Below are 19,133 nucleotides of genomic sequence, written 5' to 3'. Positions count from 1 at the left end.
AAATTACAAGTCATCTATTCATTTTCAAAGCGTAATACTAGCTGTGGAAAATGAAAGACAAAAGTCGAACTAGTAAGTCAGCCATTTTTTTTTTTTAATTCCCTGCAAATTTTTTCCACCTTCCCCGGTGCGAAAAAGTCACTTCGTAATGAGTGTTGGCATTCAATGCTCAAGTTAATGGAGGTAAAAGCCACAAGTTGGCAGTCGTACTTTCAGATAGTGAGAGGCCAAACAGACATTGCTAGAGCTATAGATAGTTTTTATTTCATTTTTATTGTGCCTTATAGTTCTCGACAATAATTTGCTATTGATCTTTCTTGCTCATGTGCAATAATAACGCCGTCTCTCAAGCTGACTCCACTCCGTCCTCTCCAGATTGATTGCATTCTAATTGGTCAAGGGCCAGAGGTGGTTGTTGTTGTTATGGTAACCTGAGTGCACTTGGGATGCTTTGGTGGTGGTGGTGGTGGTGGTTGGGTGGATGTAGGAGGGGCAGCCACTCCAGACTGTAGGGAGCACTAAACCAAGACTTAGCAGTCACTTCAGAAAATTGACGGTGTCTGACATAGCTCTACCTGACTGTGTATGTGCACAAGACAGAAATGTGTGGATGTGGGATGCAGAAAAAAATAAAATTGCACCCTCCAATTCTAATCCTTCTCAAGAGCAACATACATTGCTTGTTGAATTCACTCTGACATTCCAGCCCCCTTCTTGCTTCCCTTTTGCCTCCTAGAGTCTCAAATCAACTGCAATTGCGGAAGTTTATTTTTCTAGAGTGTATTTGTAATTCTGTGTTTAATAGGTTTACTAAATTAGCCTGCGTTAAACTCTGTGACCTTGTCGACTTTTTATATGCATGGTATAAACAGAATCTGCTGTTGCTACAGAGTCATATTTTGATTTTTTAGTACCCTCCCCCCCAACCCCAGGTTGCCTGACTGGAGTATGTTGGTATGGGATGACATTTCCATGAGTTGAAAAACGAGGCTTGTCATCGTTGAAAGCAATTTCAATGCACAGAGAGAGAAAGATATTGAGATGAGATTGTACATCCGGTGGCAATCCTATTTGCCACAGTCTGGGACCAAACTCCATCCTTCAAGATGACAATGCTCACCCCCACAGAGCGCCGTTCCATCTGAGACTCCCTCCAGGATAAGCGCGCACAAAGAATCGAGGGACCTGTCAACAGTCCTCAACCCAACTTAACACCAAAAGCAAGCCAGGTGATCTGATGACCTTTTGTTCTATTAATAATGTATTGCAATCGTCTTATTTTATTCATTGTTGCTGATAAGACTTGAAGAATGCAATCTGGGCACGGAACAAGTCAACAGCAACAGCGGAATAAGCCGTTTGGTGGAGGCACGGACGACTTGGAACATTTTAGATAGTCGTTATGCTCATCCCACAAATATTTGCCATTTTCAGTTAACAGTACACAATCCGTTTGAAATAAGCATTCTAACAGATAATTAACCACTTTTGAACTTTGCAAAGTCCCAGACAAGCATCTGGTTCTGTGTACTGCATAATTTCTTCATTTCTTTTGTCCCCAATTGCATTTTAAAAAACTGCACTAATTCCCACACTTTTTTTGCCTAACGTCGCGGAAGAAAACAAACATAACGATACAGTTTAATACCATTAAGTCATCCAATGCCATCAACATTTCTTTTCATCAGCGAGTCCAACCATCTCCTGCCACCCATGAAAATATTGCTCAAGTCCATTTTTCAACAGGAAGGCGTGGTCTTGCCCAGCCTGTCTCTGAAATTCAGGTTTGCAATAGTTTGGAATGGCAGTGTTGCATCGCTTGGGATTCGATGATGAGCACAGCTTTTGAGTAGAAGATAATGATTAGTAGCTGAATCTTGGCTTAACGTGAAGGCTATGAGGTAGTGAGATGCCAATTATGGAAGTTGGACAAGTTTAGGTACCTGACACTCGGACAGATAAACAAATGGACGATATTAACAGAGTTTGTGACTTGGGCCCAGTTCATGGGGCGAATGACAAGCAGCAGGTAAAATTTGATTTACCCTCCTGTGCAATTTCTCAGTTATGAACCTAAATGAAACAGTCAGAAACCATATTGATGATGTGATGTTAAAGGCCTAGATTTTGTAGCACTGTCAGTCATTTGAGTCCTTACCTGTCATTGGAAGTTGCAGACACAGGAGTCGAGGTAGTCCCAGCTCCTTTTGGTTTGTTGACCTTTGCATAAAGCCTATCAAATTGATCTTCAGGTACGGCTCCAGGGTCATAAGTCCAACTGGCTTGCCCAGAAACAATTGATGGGCCCTGGGGAGAAGGTGTTCTGACGTGACCATGCTGGACTGTGTTATGTGGCGAGGACTGAAACAGTGGCGGTGGTGGTGAAACCATATCGCGGTCCTTAAAGGACTGTATTCGGGCATAATTGGGATCTGTGTCATCATCCTCAACAGCTTCATATATGGCGCCGCCACCTGCAACTTGTTGGTCTTTGGAGCGGTAGTCATGCAGCTCTGAATGCCCTGACGCAATTCTGACAAATGAAAAGAATAGCTTTTGTTAAACATTTGCAATATTGGCCACAGCAGTGTATAAAGAACAAAACTGGAAAAATAATAAGTACAACAGTCAATGTTTTATTTTAGCCAGTTTGAAAAAACATGATTATCCGGCACATAACTGTAAAAATTTTAATATTTCTGATTTTAATTTTTATTGGCCCAAGGCTCAGATGTGACAAGCACGGAGTAGTAAAGAACCCTTATATATATTTTTTTTTATTTATTTTTTTGATTCAAGAGAAAACAAGGATGGGAAAAATAAATGTTTCCCACCTCTCACGCTCTTCCTTCATCCTTTCAAAGTCCATGTCATTCTGAGTATCTGACTTCTGACGCTGCAAAGCTGCCTTGGCCTCCTTCTTGTCCTCTTTTTTCTTTCCAAATCTGAGTTGGTCACAGAAACAGTATTAGGGAGGAGGTAAATAAACTGTTTATTACCAAGAGGATCAGGGCATAGAGTCAGTTAAAATGTAAGGAAAGTAGTGAGACCCCAGCAGAGCATCCATGCATCTTTATGTGAATTATACAAGTTTGATGAATTAAAAAAAAAAAAAGAAAAAGAAAAAAAAAACGCAACTTTGGTTAACAACACTACAAGACTTCAATATAGTATCTATTTTGTATTACAATAATCCTTAACTAGATTTATAAAGTCATATGTGGTGTGCCTGTGGCTAAAAGGTACACCACGGAGTCCGTCACCGAAATGCATGGGTGGAGTTTTAGAACGAGGCTATCGACTAGTGCCAAAACGGTATTCTAAGCTTTTATGACATTTGTCTCCAAAAAAGAAGGTAGATTCCCTCAGTGTGACAGCAATGACACACGCTGTATCCATTAACACCACTAAGACCATTGTTCACAGGGAACAGAACAGAACAGCATCAGCGATGACTGACGGGTAGCCAGTTGGATGAAGGCAAAAGCTCCTGCTCTGTCATTAGTGGGAACAGAAGGATGACTTGTGAATATTCATGACCTCGCACTACATTCTTTACCACCACTCATTTGCATGTGAGGATGATTTCATCACAATTATGTACACACGTTATTAAGGCTACCATCTGCGTAAGAGAAGGTTGGTCGGCGGTGGGGGGAAAAAGTCATTTGCCGGGGGTGACGTGAGCAGAAAAAAAAAACATTTGCTGTTGGAACTACAGTATTGATTTTTTTTAATGGTTGGTTTGTTCATAAGGAATGAAATGTCAGTGTGTGCGTTATACATGTTTTCAATTTCGCACTAAACGTACTAAAAAGGATTAGTCCATCACTCTGTTCCAAAGCAGCTCCCTCCAAGGTGTTTCTATAATTGAACCGCATTACAGCGTGTTGAAACTGTAATAATTCCAAATGTCTTGAGGAATTTATTGTACATGGCATCAGAGCATATAGCAGCTGCAAAGAACGCCTGGCTCTAATTTCTACTTGATTTTTGCTTTTCTTACTTTGCCATAGGGAGGAATATGTTCTTAATTTACATGACCGTGCATTAGGGTAATAATATTCGGGTCTGACGGTGTGGTTGGAGGAAATGTGGTGAAAACCCCGTTGTTAAACCCCCCCAAAGTCTCTCGGAACACAGATGGGGATTACTAACTAGGAAGACGGGGAATTTACAAAACCTTGATGGATTTTTGTTGACCTAGCAGACATGGGATGTGAGCTTCCTGAAGGCTAGAAATGTAAGCGCGCAGTATTGATAAACAGCATAAAACACATTCCTAATCAGAAACAGTGTTGTAATCTTGACCTTACACCGAGCAATTTAAGCGCAGCAGTGCCGATGCGTTCATTTACATGACATACTGACACAACAAAAATCTCTTGGGCTCATCTGACTTCAATATAGTCTGGAAGAGAAAATCCTGATGGAGTCTTTATATCAGCTAATCGTACATAGATGACGTGAGAGCTGTTACAATACACTCAAACCCGCGGCGGTAGGCTATGATAAATTTACAATCCACGTTTACATAACTTTTGTCTGGATGTGCTGTTGTGTAAGCAAGTTTTTCTTTCATCTTGGTTGGGCTTTGACTGTTTTGGAATTCTGATGGAGGAGTGGAACAGCCAATGTGGAGTAAACATTTTAGACCGGGCTATGTCATTCAAACGTATTTGGTAGTCATTCCATACCCATACCAACCTTACCGTTGCAACTTTTTAAGATAGACGATAGACGCATGAGTAGAAAATAAGCATACATCTGTTGACTCTCAATTCTCATGTTACTTTTATTCTGGTGCTTTCCGACCCCCCCCCCTCGCCATCACAGCATACTGATCCTTGAGGAAATCGCTGACTGACATTGTGCAACCGTGACAATCAAAGCTCGCAAACACACACGCACACACACGCACAGCTGATTGGCAGGCATGACACCAGTCAGTGACACGCCAATGACTTCCTGTCACATAGTTTGATTGGCAGCTAGGGTGTCCATCCACCCATTTCGAGCATGTTCTCGCTAATTATAAATCAAAAGCAAAGTCTGGTCAGAAGACAGTGTAGTTTTTTGCATAATAAATTGAGAGGCAGCTCCATCGCAACACAAAAGCTTACTCGCTTGAGAAATTCAATAACTCCCTCACTTGTGGTTTTAAGGTCTCATGTTGTAGATTATTTGGATTTAACTGCTCGTTCCCAATAAATCGAATGTCATCCAAGCAAAAGGTTGGAGAACATTTTCTATGGTCATTCTCACGTGCAAGAACGTAAACGTGTAAACCGCATGCAGCGCTCCTCAACCCCACAATGGAGCTTGCCAGCCTTAATGGTGAGACAGGATAAAAATCCTCATGGATGGAACATCTACCAGAGGTGTCACATTTAGACCAGCTGGCAAAAGAAGAGCGTGAGGTAGGAGCGAAAGATGGAACTGCACGCACAGCTGCAGAACATTAGCGGGTTACGCACGCCGCATACGCACACTAGTGATTCACGACAACCACGAGCCAACGATGTGACGACCATCTGACGCCGTGACCAACAGCAAAGTGAATATTCATGATCTCTGATCTGCATATTCTTTAAATTTTTTTTTTACCAATCTTATTTTTTATTTTGCGTGTCTCTTTTTGTCAAATATTGTACTCTCTCTACAAGCACACGCGCACACACTGGCAGTGACTGGCATATCTGATTGGCAGATGGCAGCAGTCTAGTTGACAGAGCCAGCTGTCCACTTTCATTTTAATGAGTTAATGCGAATTAAAATGGAATTGCATTGAAGGCTTTCTGGTAATGTGGGTTTTATTTGAGCAATACATTGCAAAGTCCATCAAGAAAGAAAAAAAAAAATGCTCTCTATTTTCTTTTCTTTTCAGATGGTGCATGGACAAATGAAACGGTAATTGCAGGTAAAAGCAAAAAGTGTAATCATTAAATATGATTAATATAATCGCAGCACATTAGGAGTACGTCTGACTATACCACTATCTTCCGAGCATTAGGGTACACATTTATCCCGATGCGGACGTGGCAGATTTCGGCCTTGATGGAACTCTGAGCAGTGCCAATTTGCCCTCTTAGTCTCTAACCATTACATGCAATCAAATGTAGATAGGGAGCTGAGGCTTGAGGGAAAAGAAAGCCTGCAACATTTTGAATGATACCAAGATTACCTTGCTACAGGGCTGAGGTACAGTAGGAGACAAAAAAAAAAAAATTGTACAGAACTGCACTCTGAGCGGGGTCCTTGGTTTACGACAGAATTACATTCATGTGAGTCATCGCCAAATGTCATAATTATAGCAAATATTTTAAAAAATAAGAACCTTGTGTATAAATATAATTACATTTATTTATTGGAAACTCAGATTAAGAATTTTATTTAAAAAAAAAGAAAAAATTGAATTGGTGAAGCTTGTGCTGCAAGAGATAAAGATCAGCTCAGACACACTAACATCAACAGTACCTTCAGTTTGCATAAACCTAACAGGCACAGAAACAGCAAATGAGTTTCAAAGCCAACAGCAACAGCATAACACTGGCAGCAGAACCATCGGCAGAAAAAGAAAAAAAAAAAAAGAGGAATTTCATTTCTCATTCAGAAATGTATAAAGCACTCCTCTATTATGTAATGTATCATATGCAATGAACAGCTGCTAAGAGAAATTCTACAGTAGAGAGTCACTCACTCAAGACGCACTGTATTTGCATAAAGTGGATATGAAAAGTCTACACACCCCTGTTCAAATGACATGTTGTCATATGAAAAAATGAGATACAGATAAAATGTTTAAGATCTTTTTCCGCCTTTAATGTGATCAACAACCTGTAAAACTCCATTAAAAATAGTTTCGAGTGGTAAAGTAAAAATGTGCACACTCTTACAAATTTACAAATAGGGATGTGGCTGTGTTCGGAATTAAAACAATCACAACTCATGTTAAATGGTAATCATTGCATACTTGCCGCCATTTTAAAGTGTTTCTGAATAACACCAAATAAAATCCAAGTGTTCCAGTAGGCTTTCTATGTTTACCCCTGCAGTTCATTTTTCAGTGTTCCTTCCAGCCCTCTTGTGATTTTATTAAATAATAATTCTAATGATAAACAAAAAAAGAAAAACATACGAGCGAACTCGCCTCAATATGAGACTGCCGCTGTTCTCCTGGTATCTATTGTATGTGTTGATGTGTTTCAGTGTGTGTTCTAATTTCCTGCTAATTTATACTACACCATATGGAAAGCGCTTTGTGACAGCAACAGCTGTTGTGAAATGTGCTATATAAATAAAGTTCTATCATACTGTATTGCTCTATTGAGCTTGTGTTATTACAACGTAATAGTACAGTTGGCAAACATTTCAATACAAATAGCTACTGTGAGGCACAATCAGTGTTTTAGAGATCAAATTACGGCACATGTTTTACTACAGATGTGTATCAATCTAATGGTTCTGTGAAATCACAGTTCAATAACATGTAAGCCAAAAAAAAAGAAAGTCTGGTCACAGGTTCTAATTATAACAGAAAGTGTTCAAAGAAACAGTAGGCCTATTCACATTCAGTATGTACCTACTGTACTCTACCTCTCACGCTGAAAGATTCGTATAGTGTTTGAGTTAATCACAGCAAATAGCTCGAACAGATCATTTTAAGCACCTCTTAAAGAAATTGGGGCAGCGCTCTTAGAGTGGTCTTTGTGTGCTTGTGAACACGTGATAGCGCTTCACAGGGCTAAGTGCTCGGTGTGTTGATGTGTGCAATTCGAGTGGACTGAGTGATCACATACTGTGCTTGTTTATTTGCACCGACGGGGGGAAAAAAAAAAAAGGTTCGACATACCGAATTCCAAATTGCCTCATTTGACATTATTATGGAGTGAATCGGCCAGGTTAAATATGCGTACCCGACGAATACAAGATATACGGTGTTAAAACGGAATATGGCGCCTGAATCAGCAACATTGAGGAAAAAAAAATATGATGGGCTTGCAAGCTAATTCAAGGGTGGGCAAACCTTTTGATCGGCGGGCCACAATGGGTTCTAAAATTTGACAGAGGGGCTGGACCAGGAACAGATGGATGGAGTGTTTTGGTAACCTCACCTCATCGTAGAAAAAAATATATATATAATTTTAAATGAAAGTGAACAAAAGCATTACAAAAATATATGTCTTTGAAAAACCAAAGTATTTAGAAAATAAAACATTAGCAAGGTTTATTCATTGAATTTTTTCAGCGGGCCGGATTAAAACGTTTAACGGGCCATATGTGGCCCCTGGGCCGTAGTTTGCCCACACCTGATCTAATTCATAGTCATCTGTCCTCATTAGAGTCACGGGCAACCAGAGCTAATCCCATTTTACTTCGGACTGGGCACCAGCCAATTGCAGAGCACATATGAATAAACAAGCATTCACACCAATGTAGAATTTAGAATTCAACAATAAGGCAAAGTACCGAGTAAATATGAAACACCACACAGCAATGCCGTAGAAGACAAATTTCTACCTGTGAGGCTGACCCGCTAACTAGTATCCCAACGTGCTGCCCTTGGCTGACATTGCACGAAAAACAAAACGACTTTGTCAAAGTGGTAGTTTTAAAACGCTAGCGCTCGACACTGCACATTTCAAAGGCAATCGGAAATGAATTGCCCAGACTTGCTTGGATTGATTCCCACAAATCAGCTCTTGTTGCTGTCACCGACCTTGATGCCATCAAACTGTTTTGTGGCCTAACTAAATTACTTTAGAAGCTCGTAGAAGGTAAAACAAATAAAATATTGATAGCGTTCTGGTAGTAGTAGAGCAAGTTCAAGATAGATTCATCTATTTATTGTGTTGCGACAGTTCTTACAATAAATAGCTTTTTGTGCCTGACACCTCATACGGCAATCACTCAACATGTAAATGGGCTCCTTTTTTTTTTTAAATTCTATAGTGTCTTTGCAGTCATAATCATCAAGCTCATTAAGTTTCAGGCTGTTACTTTGAACCCAGTGAAATACGTGAGAAACTCTCAATTGATCAGCAAATATTAGGGAAAAGGAGTGCAAAAAAAACTCACCTCAACAGGCCAAAGCCTAATTTCTTCGACTTTTTTTCAGTCTCCTCAGACTCTTCTGCTTTTTTCCTCTCTTTTTCTTTTCCTTTGCCTCTGGTCTTATCCTTCTTCGTGGTTTTCACCTTCTTTTTCTTGTCTGCTTTTGTTTTTTCCTCCACCGGATCCCCTATGCCTTGGCGCGAAGAGCTACTCGCTGGCGTTTCCCTTCCTGAACTCTGCTCTGATCCATCTAGAAAAGAAGATAAGAAATACAATTGGAATTGAAACAGGGTGGGAAAAAGGGAACTAAAAGGTAATGCTGTGTTTCGAACGATCGGATATCAAATTTGCGGCAATTTTTCAACAATCAATTAGATTTCATTGACCCAAACAACGGCGGCGGGGGTGTAACGCTTAAATAAAAGCATCTCTTTAGAAAGGCAGCACAGTAGAAAAAGTGGATATCACGTCTGCCTCACAGTTCATAGGTTTGAAGTTCGAATCATAGCTCCGGCCTTCCTGTGTGGCGTCTCTATGTTCTTTCCGTGCTTGTGAGGGATTTCTTCGCATACTCCTGCTTCCTTCATTTGAAAAACATGCATGCACGGTTCATTGAAGATTCCCCCAAATCCAAAAGGTATGAATGTACATGTGAATGTACGATGCTTCTCACGCAAAATCAGCTGGGCCAGGCTACTACTCAACCACGTCCCTGATGAGCACAAGTGGTATAGAAAATGAATTAATATCCATAAAAGATTAACATTATGCTTAAAGGCACCACATATGGAGCAAGAGTCAAAACAAGACTTTTTTTTTTTTTTTTTAAATCATTCAGCCACACTTGGAGATGATGCAACTCTCCAAACTGAAACATATCAAGTATATTTGCCTTCGTTGGCTGTCAATCCATTCATGAAAACAAATTCCAGTATGCTTACACTTGGCAGCAAGAATAAAAATTGGTATCCATGTCCAACCATCTGTCGTTGATGCTGTATTTACCATCCCAGAGCAAACATTTTTACAGGAATTCTGAACGGCATCATTGTGAGGGCACTTTCAAGGACTGTTCTCTGTCAATTAACAGCGGCTTCCAAAAGTTTTGAACAATTAGAACCATGGTGACAGACAGGGCCGGTGCGTGTGTGCGGTGTTGACATGCCCTATTAGGCCCATCCTGTGTGTAGTGTAGTGATCTGAAACAGGCCATCTCATTACTCTGGTGGTGACTGATAAGAGTTTGCTGCTAATAACACTACTGGGAATTGAGCCACACCTCACAATGAAACAAACCAAGCAGATAGCGTTTACCCCCTGAATAAATATTTAAAGCTAAAGCCCGACTAAATATTGAATCGTATGCTGAAGGGCAATCTGCTGCATTGCTTCATACTGTTTGTGTTAATAGCGTTGTGGTATTATGGGAAAAATCCCGTGTTTTTTTCGAGGTCGGCAAAACACAGTGAGGGGGGGCATGCATGGCAAATGGGGAAAAGTAGAGAGTTAGCGTTGATCACTAACTTATTAAATGGGGGGGAAATAGAGTATATTTGTCAAAATCAAAAAGTAAGTAAAAGGGATTAAATGATTTCTAAATAATTAGAAAAATTAACTTCTGAACCAGGTGTGGGCAAACTACGGCCCGGGGGCCAGATGCGGCCCGTTAAACGTTTTAATCCGGCCCGCCGAAAAATTAAATGAATAAACCTTGCTAATGTTTTATTTTCTAAATACACTGGTGCGTCAAACACATATTTTGTTGCAATGCTTTTGTTCATTTTCATTTAAAATTAAATTGACAATTAACAATTAACAAAACGCTCCATCCATCTGCTCCTGGTCCGGCCCCTAGGTCAAATTTTAGAATTCATTGTGGCCCGCCAATCAAAAAGTTTGCCCACCCCTGTTCTAAACCCATCATAAGGACAAAGTCAAAAAGTTGCAGTTGTGGCAAAACGTTGTCCAGCAACGCAAATGTGGTATTTCTCAAAAACAAAGAGATTTCATTTTGATTCTCATTGCAATGAGCAGTTCGTAAGTATTGTAAAAAATCTCAGGAGCAGCATCTCTCCATCCAGTGATCAACATTCCAAATAGGTTTACACCAATTTGAAGAGTTGTTTTCAAACTGTCTCCTCAAACTTACACTTACCATCATCGTCTTCAGGTGGCCCATCATAGGACTTATCGATAGCTGCCCTGAAGCTCTCGTTGCAACCTCGTCCTCTGGCCATATTTGGACGAGGGCGATGGAAAGGTAGGAGTTCATTCTTTCGACTAACTTCGGACATAGCGGTCTGCAAACTCTCCAGTGAACAGGACTTTTTCAATCCGAGAGTCGGGCCAAGTCCAGCAGGGGTTTGCGGTGCTAATAGAAAACAGTACAGTTAAAAAGAGAGGAAAAAACAGATGGAAGCGCTGTCAAATACCAAACACTTGTGGAGATTAGAACGGGGACAAAAATACAGAAGAAGCTGGCCAGGCGTCAAAGACTATGGCATGGATGGCCTTTTTTTAAAGCAATTGTGCCGTGAAACCAAAACTGTGATCGAGTTTACGGTGGCATTGTTGAGTTTGTGATGGATGTGTTTGCTCGAGTCGAACACTTTCGCTATCCATCATGACTGCATTGAGAGATATTACAGAGGGAGGAAGGGGAGCAGCAGAAGGAATGATGAACAGAACACAACTGGAGGCGATTGCAAAGAAATATCCAAAGCCAAAGAGATTGTAGATGTTAGTCGGACCATCTGGCAGATGCAAAGGTGATATGAAGCGTGTAACAGACTGGATTGGAAAGTTTTAACACATTCAGAAAAAACAAAACTGTTGCATTCTGGGGTGTTATTTTTTTCTGTGACAGAGTGGGAGTGTGGATAGTCACCAAATAAGCATTATTTATAATTAAACGCTTCCTATTGTGATTCCTTTAGCAAGCAAGAGTTGTTTTTTTTTTCGCACGTTACATTGTACGAAACAGACGGGAGGAAAACATCAGGGAGGTAGCAAATCAAGTTTATTCTTTGGCGCATGGTGACAGAGAAGCAGGGGGAAAAAATGGAAAGTGGTGAGCAAAACTTGGCCTGCTGCCAGCTCAAAATACATTTGTACAGGTTAACATTATGCACACACACACACACACACACCCCTGCACGCAAACGGACCTGATGGCAGGAGATTGTCGATACGATGTCACTTTGATTCATGATCGCGAAACCAGAATCACTTAAGATAATGATTCCCTTTACACATGACTGGTCTTGCGGTGTTTGTATGTGTGTGTATTTTGTCCTGAGATTAGAAGGCTGATGACTACGTGACTGCAGCATCAATTTTGGCCCACCCACGCAAACACACACACACACACACACACACAGAATGTATGAATGCATAATGTACATTGGCTGCTGGCAGGAGAGATGGACAGGGGCTTTGACTTGTGATGCTCCAATCCATAAACACACCACACATTATGTCCAGATGCCTTCTACAATTATAATTTAATGCAGACAATAGCCAGAAAATTAATCTGTAACATAATACGACCATTAGCCGCTGCCTTGTAGAAAAGACTCAGTTGGAACCAGGCTCAAGCAGCGATTAAATTGAAATGTAGTTTTTATACCATGAATTAACAACATATATATTATGAAGCATTTCACTGAACAAAATATTGAACTGGAATTGGAGTTTAACTTTATAAAGACCAAGGACAGTTTCTCAAGACTAACTTTTAAACGATGATCAGAGAAACATTGAGTTATTGATTAGAACCTACACTGAACAAATCGATACCGGCAACAGAACAGACCCAAGGGGGAAAAAAAAATATATATATATATTATTATTTCATGTATTTTCTGAACTATAGAGCGCCCCCCACCGGTAAAAGAAAAATCAACAGAAAAGCTGCACCGCTGTATTAGCCGCATGGTTCAAAATCTAGGAAAAAAAGTAGCGGCGTATAGTCCGGAAAATACGGTAAACAACACTTTAGTCTTTGCTCTAATTTTTCACCAGCAGACTCAAAGATTTTGTTAGTAGAAGAGTAAAAGGCAGACTACAGCCTAGACTGGTTGCAGGTCAATGTCAAAACTGCATTTAATGGGAGCTGAGCCATCTAACCAGCCATTTGTCTTGTAATGAATATACATTTACTAATGCCAGACAAAATGTATCAATGGACTGCATATAAATAACAAGGAGCCAGGTGGAACGAAAATTCTTCGACAGGGTATCAACAATTCTTGAGGTTTAATATCTTCAGTTTAAGATATCCAACACACACCCCCTCGCCCTCAAGCGGTTTGTTATGTTGTCACTCAAACACACATGCTCTCCAACACAAAGTATTTGTTCAGAGCAGGATTTGTGTCATAAATGTAATTACTGCGGTCCAAATGTAAGATGATAGCATTAAGCTGCTTTTGGTGGGAAAGTGAGAAAAAGAGAGCGGGAGAGAGACATGACAGAACAAGTGATTAGTTGGGAAGGGTGAGAATAGACACTAAGACGATGGCACAGAAAGAGAAACAAAGAGCATGAGAATATTAAAGAGAGAAAAGCATGAAAAACAAGAGAGGAAGTAGGAGAGAATTAAGAAAAAAAAAAAGAAATGAAGTCTTGAAAATAAAACACAATTGCAAGTCTGCCAAGCTATCCCAACGCTATTTTGTTGGCATCAAGGCAACAGGCTACTTTCAAAGTCAAAATTACACGAAGGAGCAACTTTACAACACACTGCAGCAACAACGCCGGCAGACCTAATCGAAAATCCTCAAAACTGCGATATGACTTAGTTTTAGTCTGAGTCGCTGAGCTCTCCACGTTCACATGCAAAAAGACAAGAGGAACAAATATGTTTTAAGTATTGACCAAATGTGAAATACAATCACGTCAACATGCGAGCGTGTGCACGTTCTACACTAACTTGCCACTTACCACCCGTCTGCGTTGGAGGTTTGGAACTTCCAACATACTCCAGCTATTTAGTTATTGTGACTCGTAAATGGTCCCCACCCAAATGTTCCCTCTTCCTGTTCATGCGCTTTGCTGTCTTTGTATTGCAGCCGGTGAGACAACAAACTCGTCGGGCCTGATTTAAAATGCCCTTTCCGCCGGTGGCTTGCCAAGTCAAGAAAACTTGCAACAGCCAATCCGCAACACGAGCTCTGTGAAACAAACAATCACATTGGTCCATTTCAAAGAAACTATCTAAACAATGCCTCCCATAAAACGAACGATCCATTTCGAGCAAAGTTTCTCAAACCTGTGTTGAGCCAAGGGACATACTTTGCATTGGCTTTTCCGCGGCACACCTGCTCACGGAACTAATTAATTAACTACATTGAGAGTTTGTAGTAGTAGATGAAGCCCTTTGAATAGTTACTCAAATACTTGGGAGTAGTGTCTGTTGCACAAGTTGAGTCCTGCAAAAATAAAGAGTTAAAAAAAAATGTGGTGTAATTTCCATTCCCATATCTTAAAAGTCCATTCAGTTATCGTCACAGAGCTGGAAGGATAGATGATTGCGCTGGACAGCAAAAGTGTGGTACTGGCGGCTTGATTTAAATCAAACAATAATGCAAGTCTGCGGCATGGAAATAAGATATAGTGTTGGGCTGGAGTCCAAACAGAAGAATAGTTCCTTTCCGTACCTTTCACAGGCATCATAATTCAAATTCCAATCTAATGGGCCACGTGTTGTCCCATTTGTTAGGAGAGAAACCCGAGCAAGAGGATGGAAAAAGCTTCTGCTCAATTTGACTCCAGTCTGACTGTAAAATCTGAACGTCTTCTTTGCCTCATCCATGCCTCGAGGAACAAAATGATATCAGGCTTGTTTAGATGCTTCTAAGTGATCCCTTGTATCAAGATGAGCCTTGATCTGATAACTCGAGTTTCACAACATGCATTTCACATGACATCTTATCTCATATAATTTACATCTTAAATCACGCCGAGAAAAGAAGTGCAAAGAGCAGTTTATGTTTCATTGGCCCTGGGTGATTTCTGAGTGAGGACACTTCTATTATTAGTCCCTGACGGGAAATCCCATTAACTAAAAATGGGATTTAAATGTATCGAAGAATCTCCTTACAGTAAATTATTGTGAAATAGCTCAAGAATCCTTATTGTGGGCTAAATGTATAAAGTAGGACTGAGATTTCTAAGAATATTTGAATGATGACCTTTCTTCTTCAAAAAGAAGAGAAACAGAGAGAACAAAAATCACTTCTTCTAATTTCTGTGTTTATGTCGTAGCAACACAATATTTCATAAAAATACTGGAGATTTATTTTTATTTTCCTCACACCATGCATCTTCTAGAAATGTAGTTGTTGGTATTATCTGGAAAAGAAAATCGATGCGTTCCGGCGATGGAGTTTCTCACTTAAATGCCCAGCAAACTTCAGATTTCAGAACTTCTGTTGTCGCGACCAAGTTGGTCTGCTTTGCTGCTGAAATTGCGGCGGCTGCGGCAACTCCAGTCTATGTCGGTGTGGAGGAAGCTGCAGTAACGCCATCACCTGTTGGAATCAAGTGGCTGATGAAATTGCTTCTGCAGTCTTCGGCAGCCGCTGCGTTTCGTCCCCTTCATGTCATGTGGCTTACCGGTGCCGCATTGCCGCAAAATCTGCATTTTGCGCATCTGTGTCAGAGGTCTTTCAGTAAAAGTTTTCAACTTCTTGTTTTTACAACTATATTTTCCTGTCATTTTGTGTGAAAAAATAAAAAATAAATGAATAAAATATAAATAATATACAATAATAAATAAAATAATACAATAAATAAATGAAAATAAAATAAAATTATATATATATATTATATATATATATATTATATATATATGTATATATATATAATATATATTAAATATATATTATATATATCTAAAAACATGCATGGCAGGCCGATTACAGGGACAACGGATGCAAATTAGCCATTGGCTATAATCTGGCATATTTACAGGAAACTGTTTGATTAATATGCACTGTCCCTGTATACTTTCAAAAATAAAAACAAATACAAATACAAATACAAAATATTATATATATATATATAATTTTATTTATTATTTTTTGGGAATGAAAATATAATATGACAGAATCCACGCTGGCTGTACAAGTTGCAACATTAAGTACCGCCGTTATATCTAACGTATCCGAGCAAGTCAGTACACGCCTCCTCAGACTACCACAACTGTTTCTAAATGAATCCATCTTATGGGAAGTTACTGACAAATCAGGACAGAAACAAATGGCCTCCCTCTCTTGTTGCCTTTCTCTTTCAAGCATCATAACATATACAATACACCCACATGTCATTGATAACTGTGTAGAAGCTGATAGAGATAAATGGGTGGACCAGCAAAAAAGGACAGCGCTGACCATCTACTGATTACTGCTCACTTTTATTGGCTTCCAGGGGAAGATGGAGAAGGGTCAAGGGGCATTCACGACACAAAGCAGAACCCAGGAGAGCTCTTCAACCGCGTGTGCCACGTTGAGGAAGATATGCGGGCGCATCAAAGGTTTTCCATTGTAAACAGACCCACAAAGACGTTGAGATATTTGTACTGCGTGTCTAAGGACTGTTGAGAAGAGCTAATGTGCAGTGATATACACATGTACGCACCCGCAAAGACTTACAAAGATGGGTTGCGCTCTCTCGCTCATTCGTTCTCTCTCTCTGACAAATCAATACATCAATCCATATAAGCCTAACTAGGTGGCTTTGAGCTTGAGTCCTGGGCAAAGGCGGCGAGAACCAGCAAGATAAGGAAACAATGGGCAAAAAGGCGAAGACAAATCCGTAAAAATAAAAAAGAAGAAGAAGAAGAGGTGACAGATAGCAGTAAACAATCGCAGAGGCACGGGGATACAAAGAGACGTGGCTCTCTGAAGACACATTTTTTTTTTTGGCAGAGTCTTGGCAGTATGTGACTGTCATCAAAGTCAAAGTTGCACGAGGGAGAGATTCAGACAATGGACTGCACCAGTCTCCCTCAGCATCACGTACAAACACATTTTCAGGGAGCCGTTGTTCGTTCTAAGCCCCTCTGCCTGATTGTCGGCTTCTAAGCCGGAATGGTGTTGGCAAGAAAAAGACTGCGCGAGGGCAACTAAGAGCACAAGAGTGAGGACATTAGTGGTGGGCGGAGGAAGAAATAATTGGGCAAGAAGAAGACATTAAAAATGGAACGTTAAACCGAAAGCTGAAAAGTATTTAATCCAAATAGTAGCTCTGCGGAAAGGTCATTATAAAATGGATCGGTTCGACTTGTGCTGAGTGTTTTATTCTACCGTCTGGTAAAACATTCTGACACACATTTAAAATCCACTTTTGTGCATAAATGAATACGTTTATACACATTCATATGCTCATTACACACACACGCACACACACAAAGCTCTGGGCTGTTTCGATTAACATGGTGAAAGAAGAAACATAACTGTAACCACTTGTTTGTTTGTTTTTTGTGTCTCATCAGCAATATGCTTAGCAGACTGTTCTGTCCTATTTGAAGTGGCTTCAGGAAATAGACCAACTGCAGTTTGAAAAAGTTTTGGTCGATAAAATATGAATTCTATTTTCAAGCCTGATCTCTCCGAAACGATTAGCTCAATCATTAGGATCATTGTAACGCTATATCTCTCGCCTTGCGCGTGAATACGACGAGCATCAGTCGACACATTTCCCTGACTGCGCTGTATTGAATTTCTATACGGTCTAATATTACGTTGATGTGAGAGAATTCATATGCAATAAAAACGGCCATTTATGACACCCCCAGTCTCAGAGTCGGCTAAATGACAATATAATGTGGAGTGGATTATTTTCCCGACGCGTGATGAAGAATTTCCATCGTCATCAGAACACCATATGGAAAGGATGATCAGCAAATGCGTGTTGCCTTTTGGGGTGTGGAGGTGGAAAATCGTCGCGGGAAGTAAAAGAAAAAAAAAAAAACAGCCCCTAAATGACTGTTTCAAAGCTGCTGATGTTTTCTTTTTTTTTCACAAGAGCCCACCCAATACTGCCTACTCTTTTACCAAATCCATATAAAAAGTCTAGAAAATTTCTATGAAAATAATTGAAAAAGAAATGCATCTGAGCTACATTGCGTGTGGACGCTATTAACAATACGGTCGATATTTTCGAGCAAGCAAAAAGACATATAATGCACAACAATAATATCTAACAAAGAGTGCTCCCGAGTCGACTCTCTGCTTACTACTCCTTAATTGTACATTTTATGTTCAGTGTTTCATTTATTTGACAAAAATCCACTTATTTTGTACAAACCCGACCGCATAGTTATACCGTCAGAACACATTGTACCACTCACCCAAACTCGGGCATATAAAATATCCATCAGGATTAAGAAAACAGATCCAAACTAATGTTGGGAAAGGGTTAGTTAAGAAAAATGGTTTCCCCCCGTCATTTTCCTTGGTTAGAAGAAAGTAATTTCTTTTTTTATTAGGCTTTCATTCCTGGAACACACATGTTGTATTCTTCCCATGATGTTGTCATAATGCGTATTATGCCTGCGCGTTAACTCACCTTTTTAATGGTTATGGACTTATAATAACGCGTTTCAAGCTGAGGACAAAGCAGAAAGCGGAAAAAGGCCGAAAAGGTATTTTCCAGAAAGGGTGATGAATGAGACAGAAACTTTGAGGCCTCAGCTACTTTCAAAGCCAACCACAAAGTGCTTTTAATTGAATCTCATTTTAAATAAGTGCAATTAAATTTACTATTTTCACCAGTAAACTTTTATTTACAGTGGTGCTTTCATATATGAGTGACCCGAAACAAATCTAGTTTTAAGGCATGCAACACATTTTGCCAAATTTTTTGTTTAGACTTGTTTGCCAAAATTTGAGATATGAACGCAGTATGGTGACAGTGAAAGCGATTCACTTTACAACAATTATTATTATTATTATTATTATTATTATTATTATGTCGCCAGAAGGCCAAAGTGTGCGTGCATACCAGACGAAGCAACACAATGTCAATCGAGTGAGGCAAAAATCTTTATTCATTTATTCATTTTTAAATCTATT

At 39.9% G+C, this 19,133-nt stretch overlaps 1 protein-coding gene across 2 annotated transcripts in view; it reads right to left on the bottom strand.

Moving 5' to 3' along the window:
* The window catches only part of LOC148323525 (partitioning defective 3 homolog B-like), a 105,082-nt gene that overhangs the window by 41,740 nt on the left and 44,209 nt on the right, over positions 1–19,133 (bottom strand). For both annotated transcript variants that reach the window (XM_088315660.1, XM_088315661.1), the window contains 4 exons: positions 11,210–11,425; positions 9,079–9,304; positions 2,835–2,945; positions 2,159–2,533 (listed from right to left, as the gene is read on the bottom strand). In XM_088315660.1, the coding sequence (XP_088171786.1) occupies positions 2,159–2,533; positions 2,835–2,945; positions 9,079–9,304; positions 11,210–11,425 (928 nt within the window). The remainder of the gene's footprint in view (positions 1–2,158; positions 2,534–2,834; positions 2,946–9,078; positions 9,305–11,209; positions 11,426–19,133) is intronic.

The sequence above is a fragment of the Idiotropiscis lumnitzeri genome, chromosome 14 (genome assembly GCF_059441095.1).
Source record: "Idiotropiscis lumnitzeri isolate Australia: NSW breed Sydney's pygmy pipehorse chromosome 14, RoL_Ilum_1.0, whole genome shotgun sequence".
NCBI lineage: Eukaryota > Metazoa > Chordata > Actinopteri > Syngnathiformes > Syngnathidae > Idiotropiscis > Idiotropiscis lumnitzeri.
Note: the sequence above shows the minus strand (reverse complement) of the source record. Positions and strands in the feature narration are given on the sequence as shown.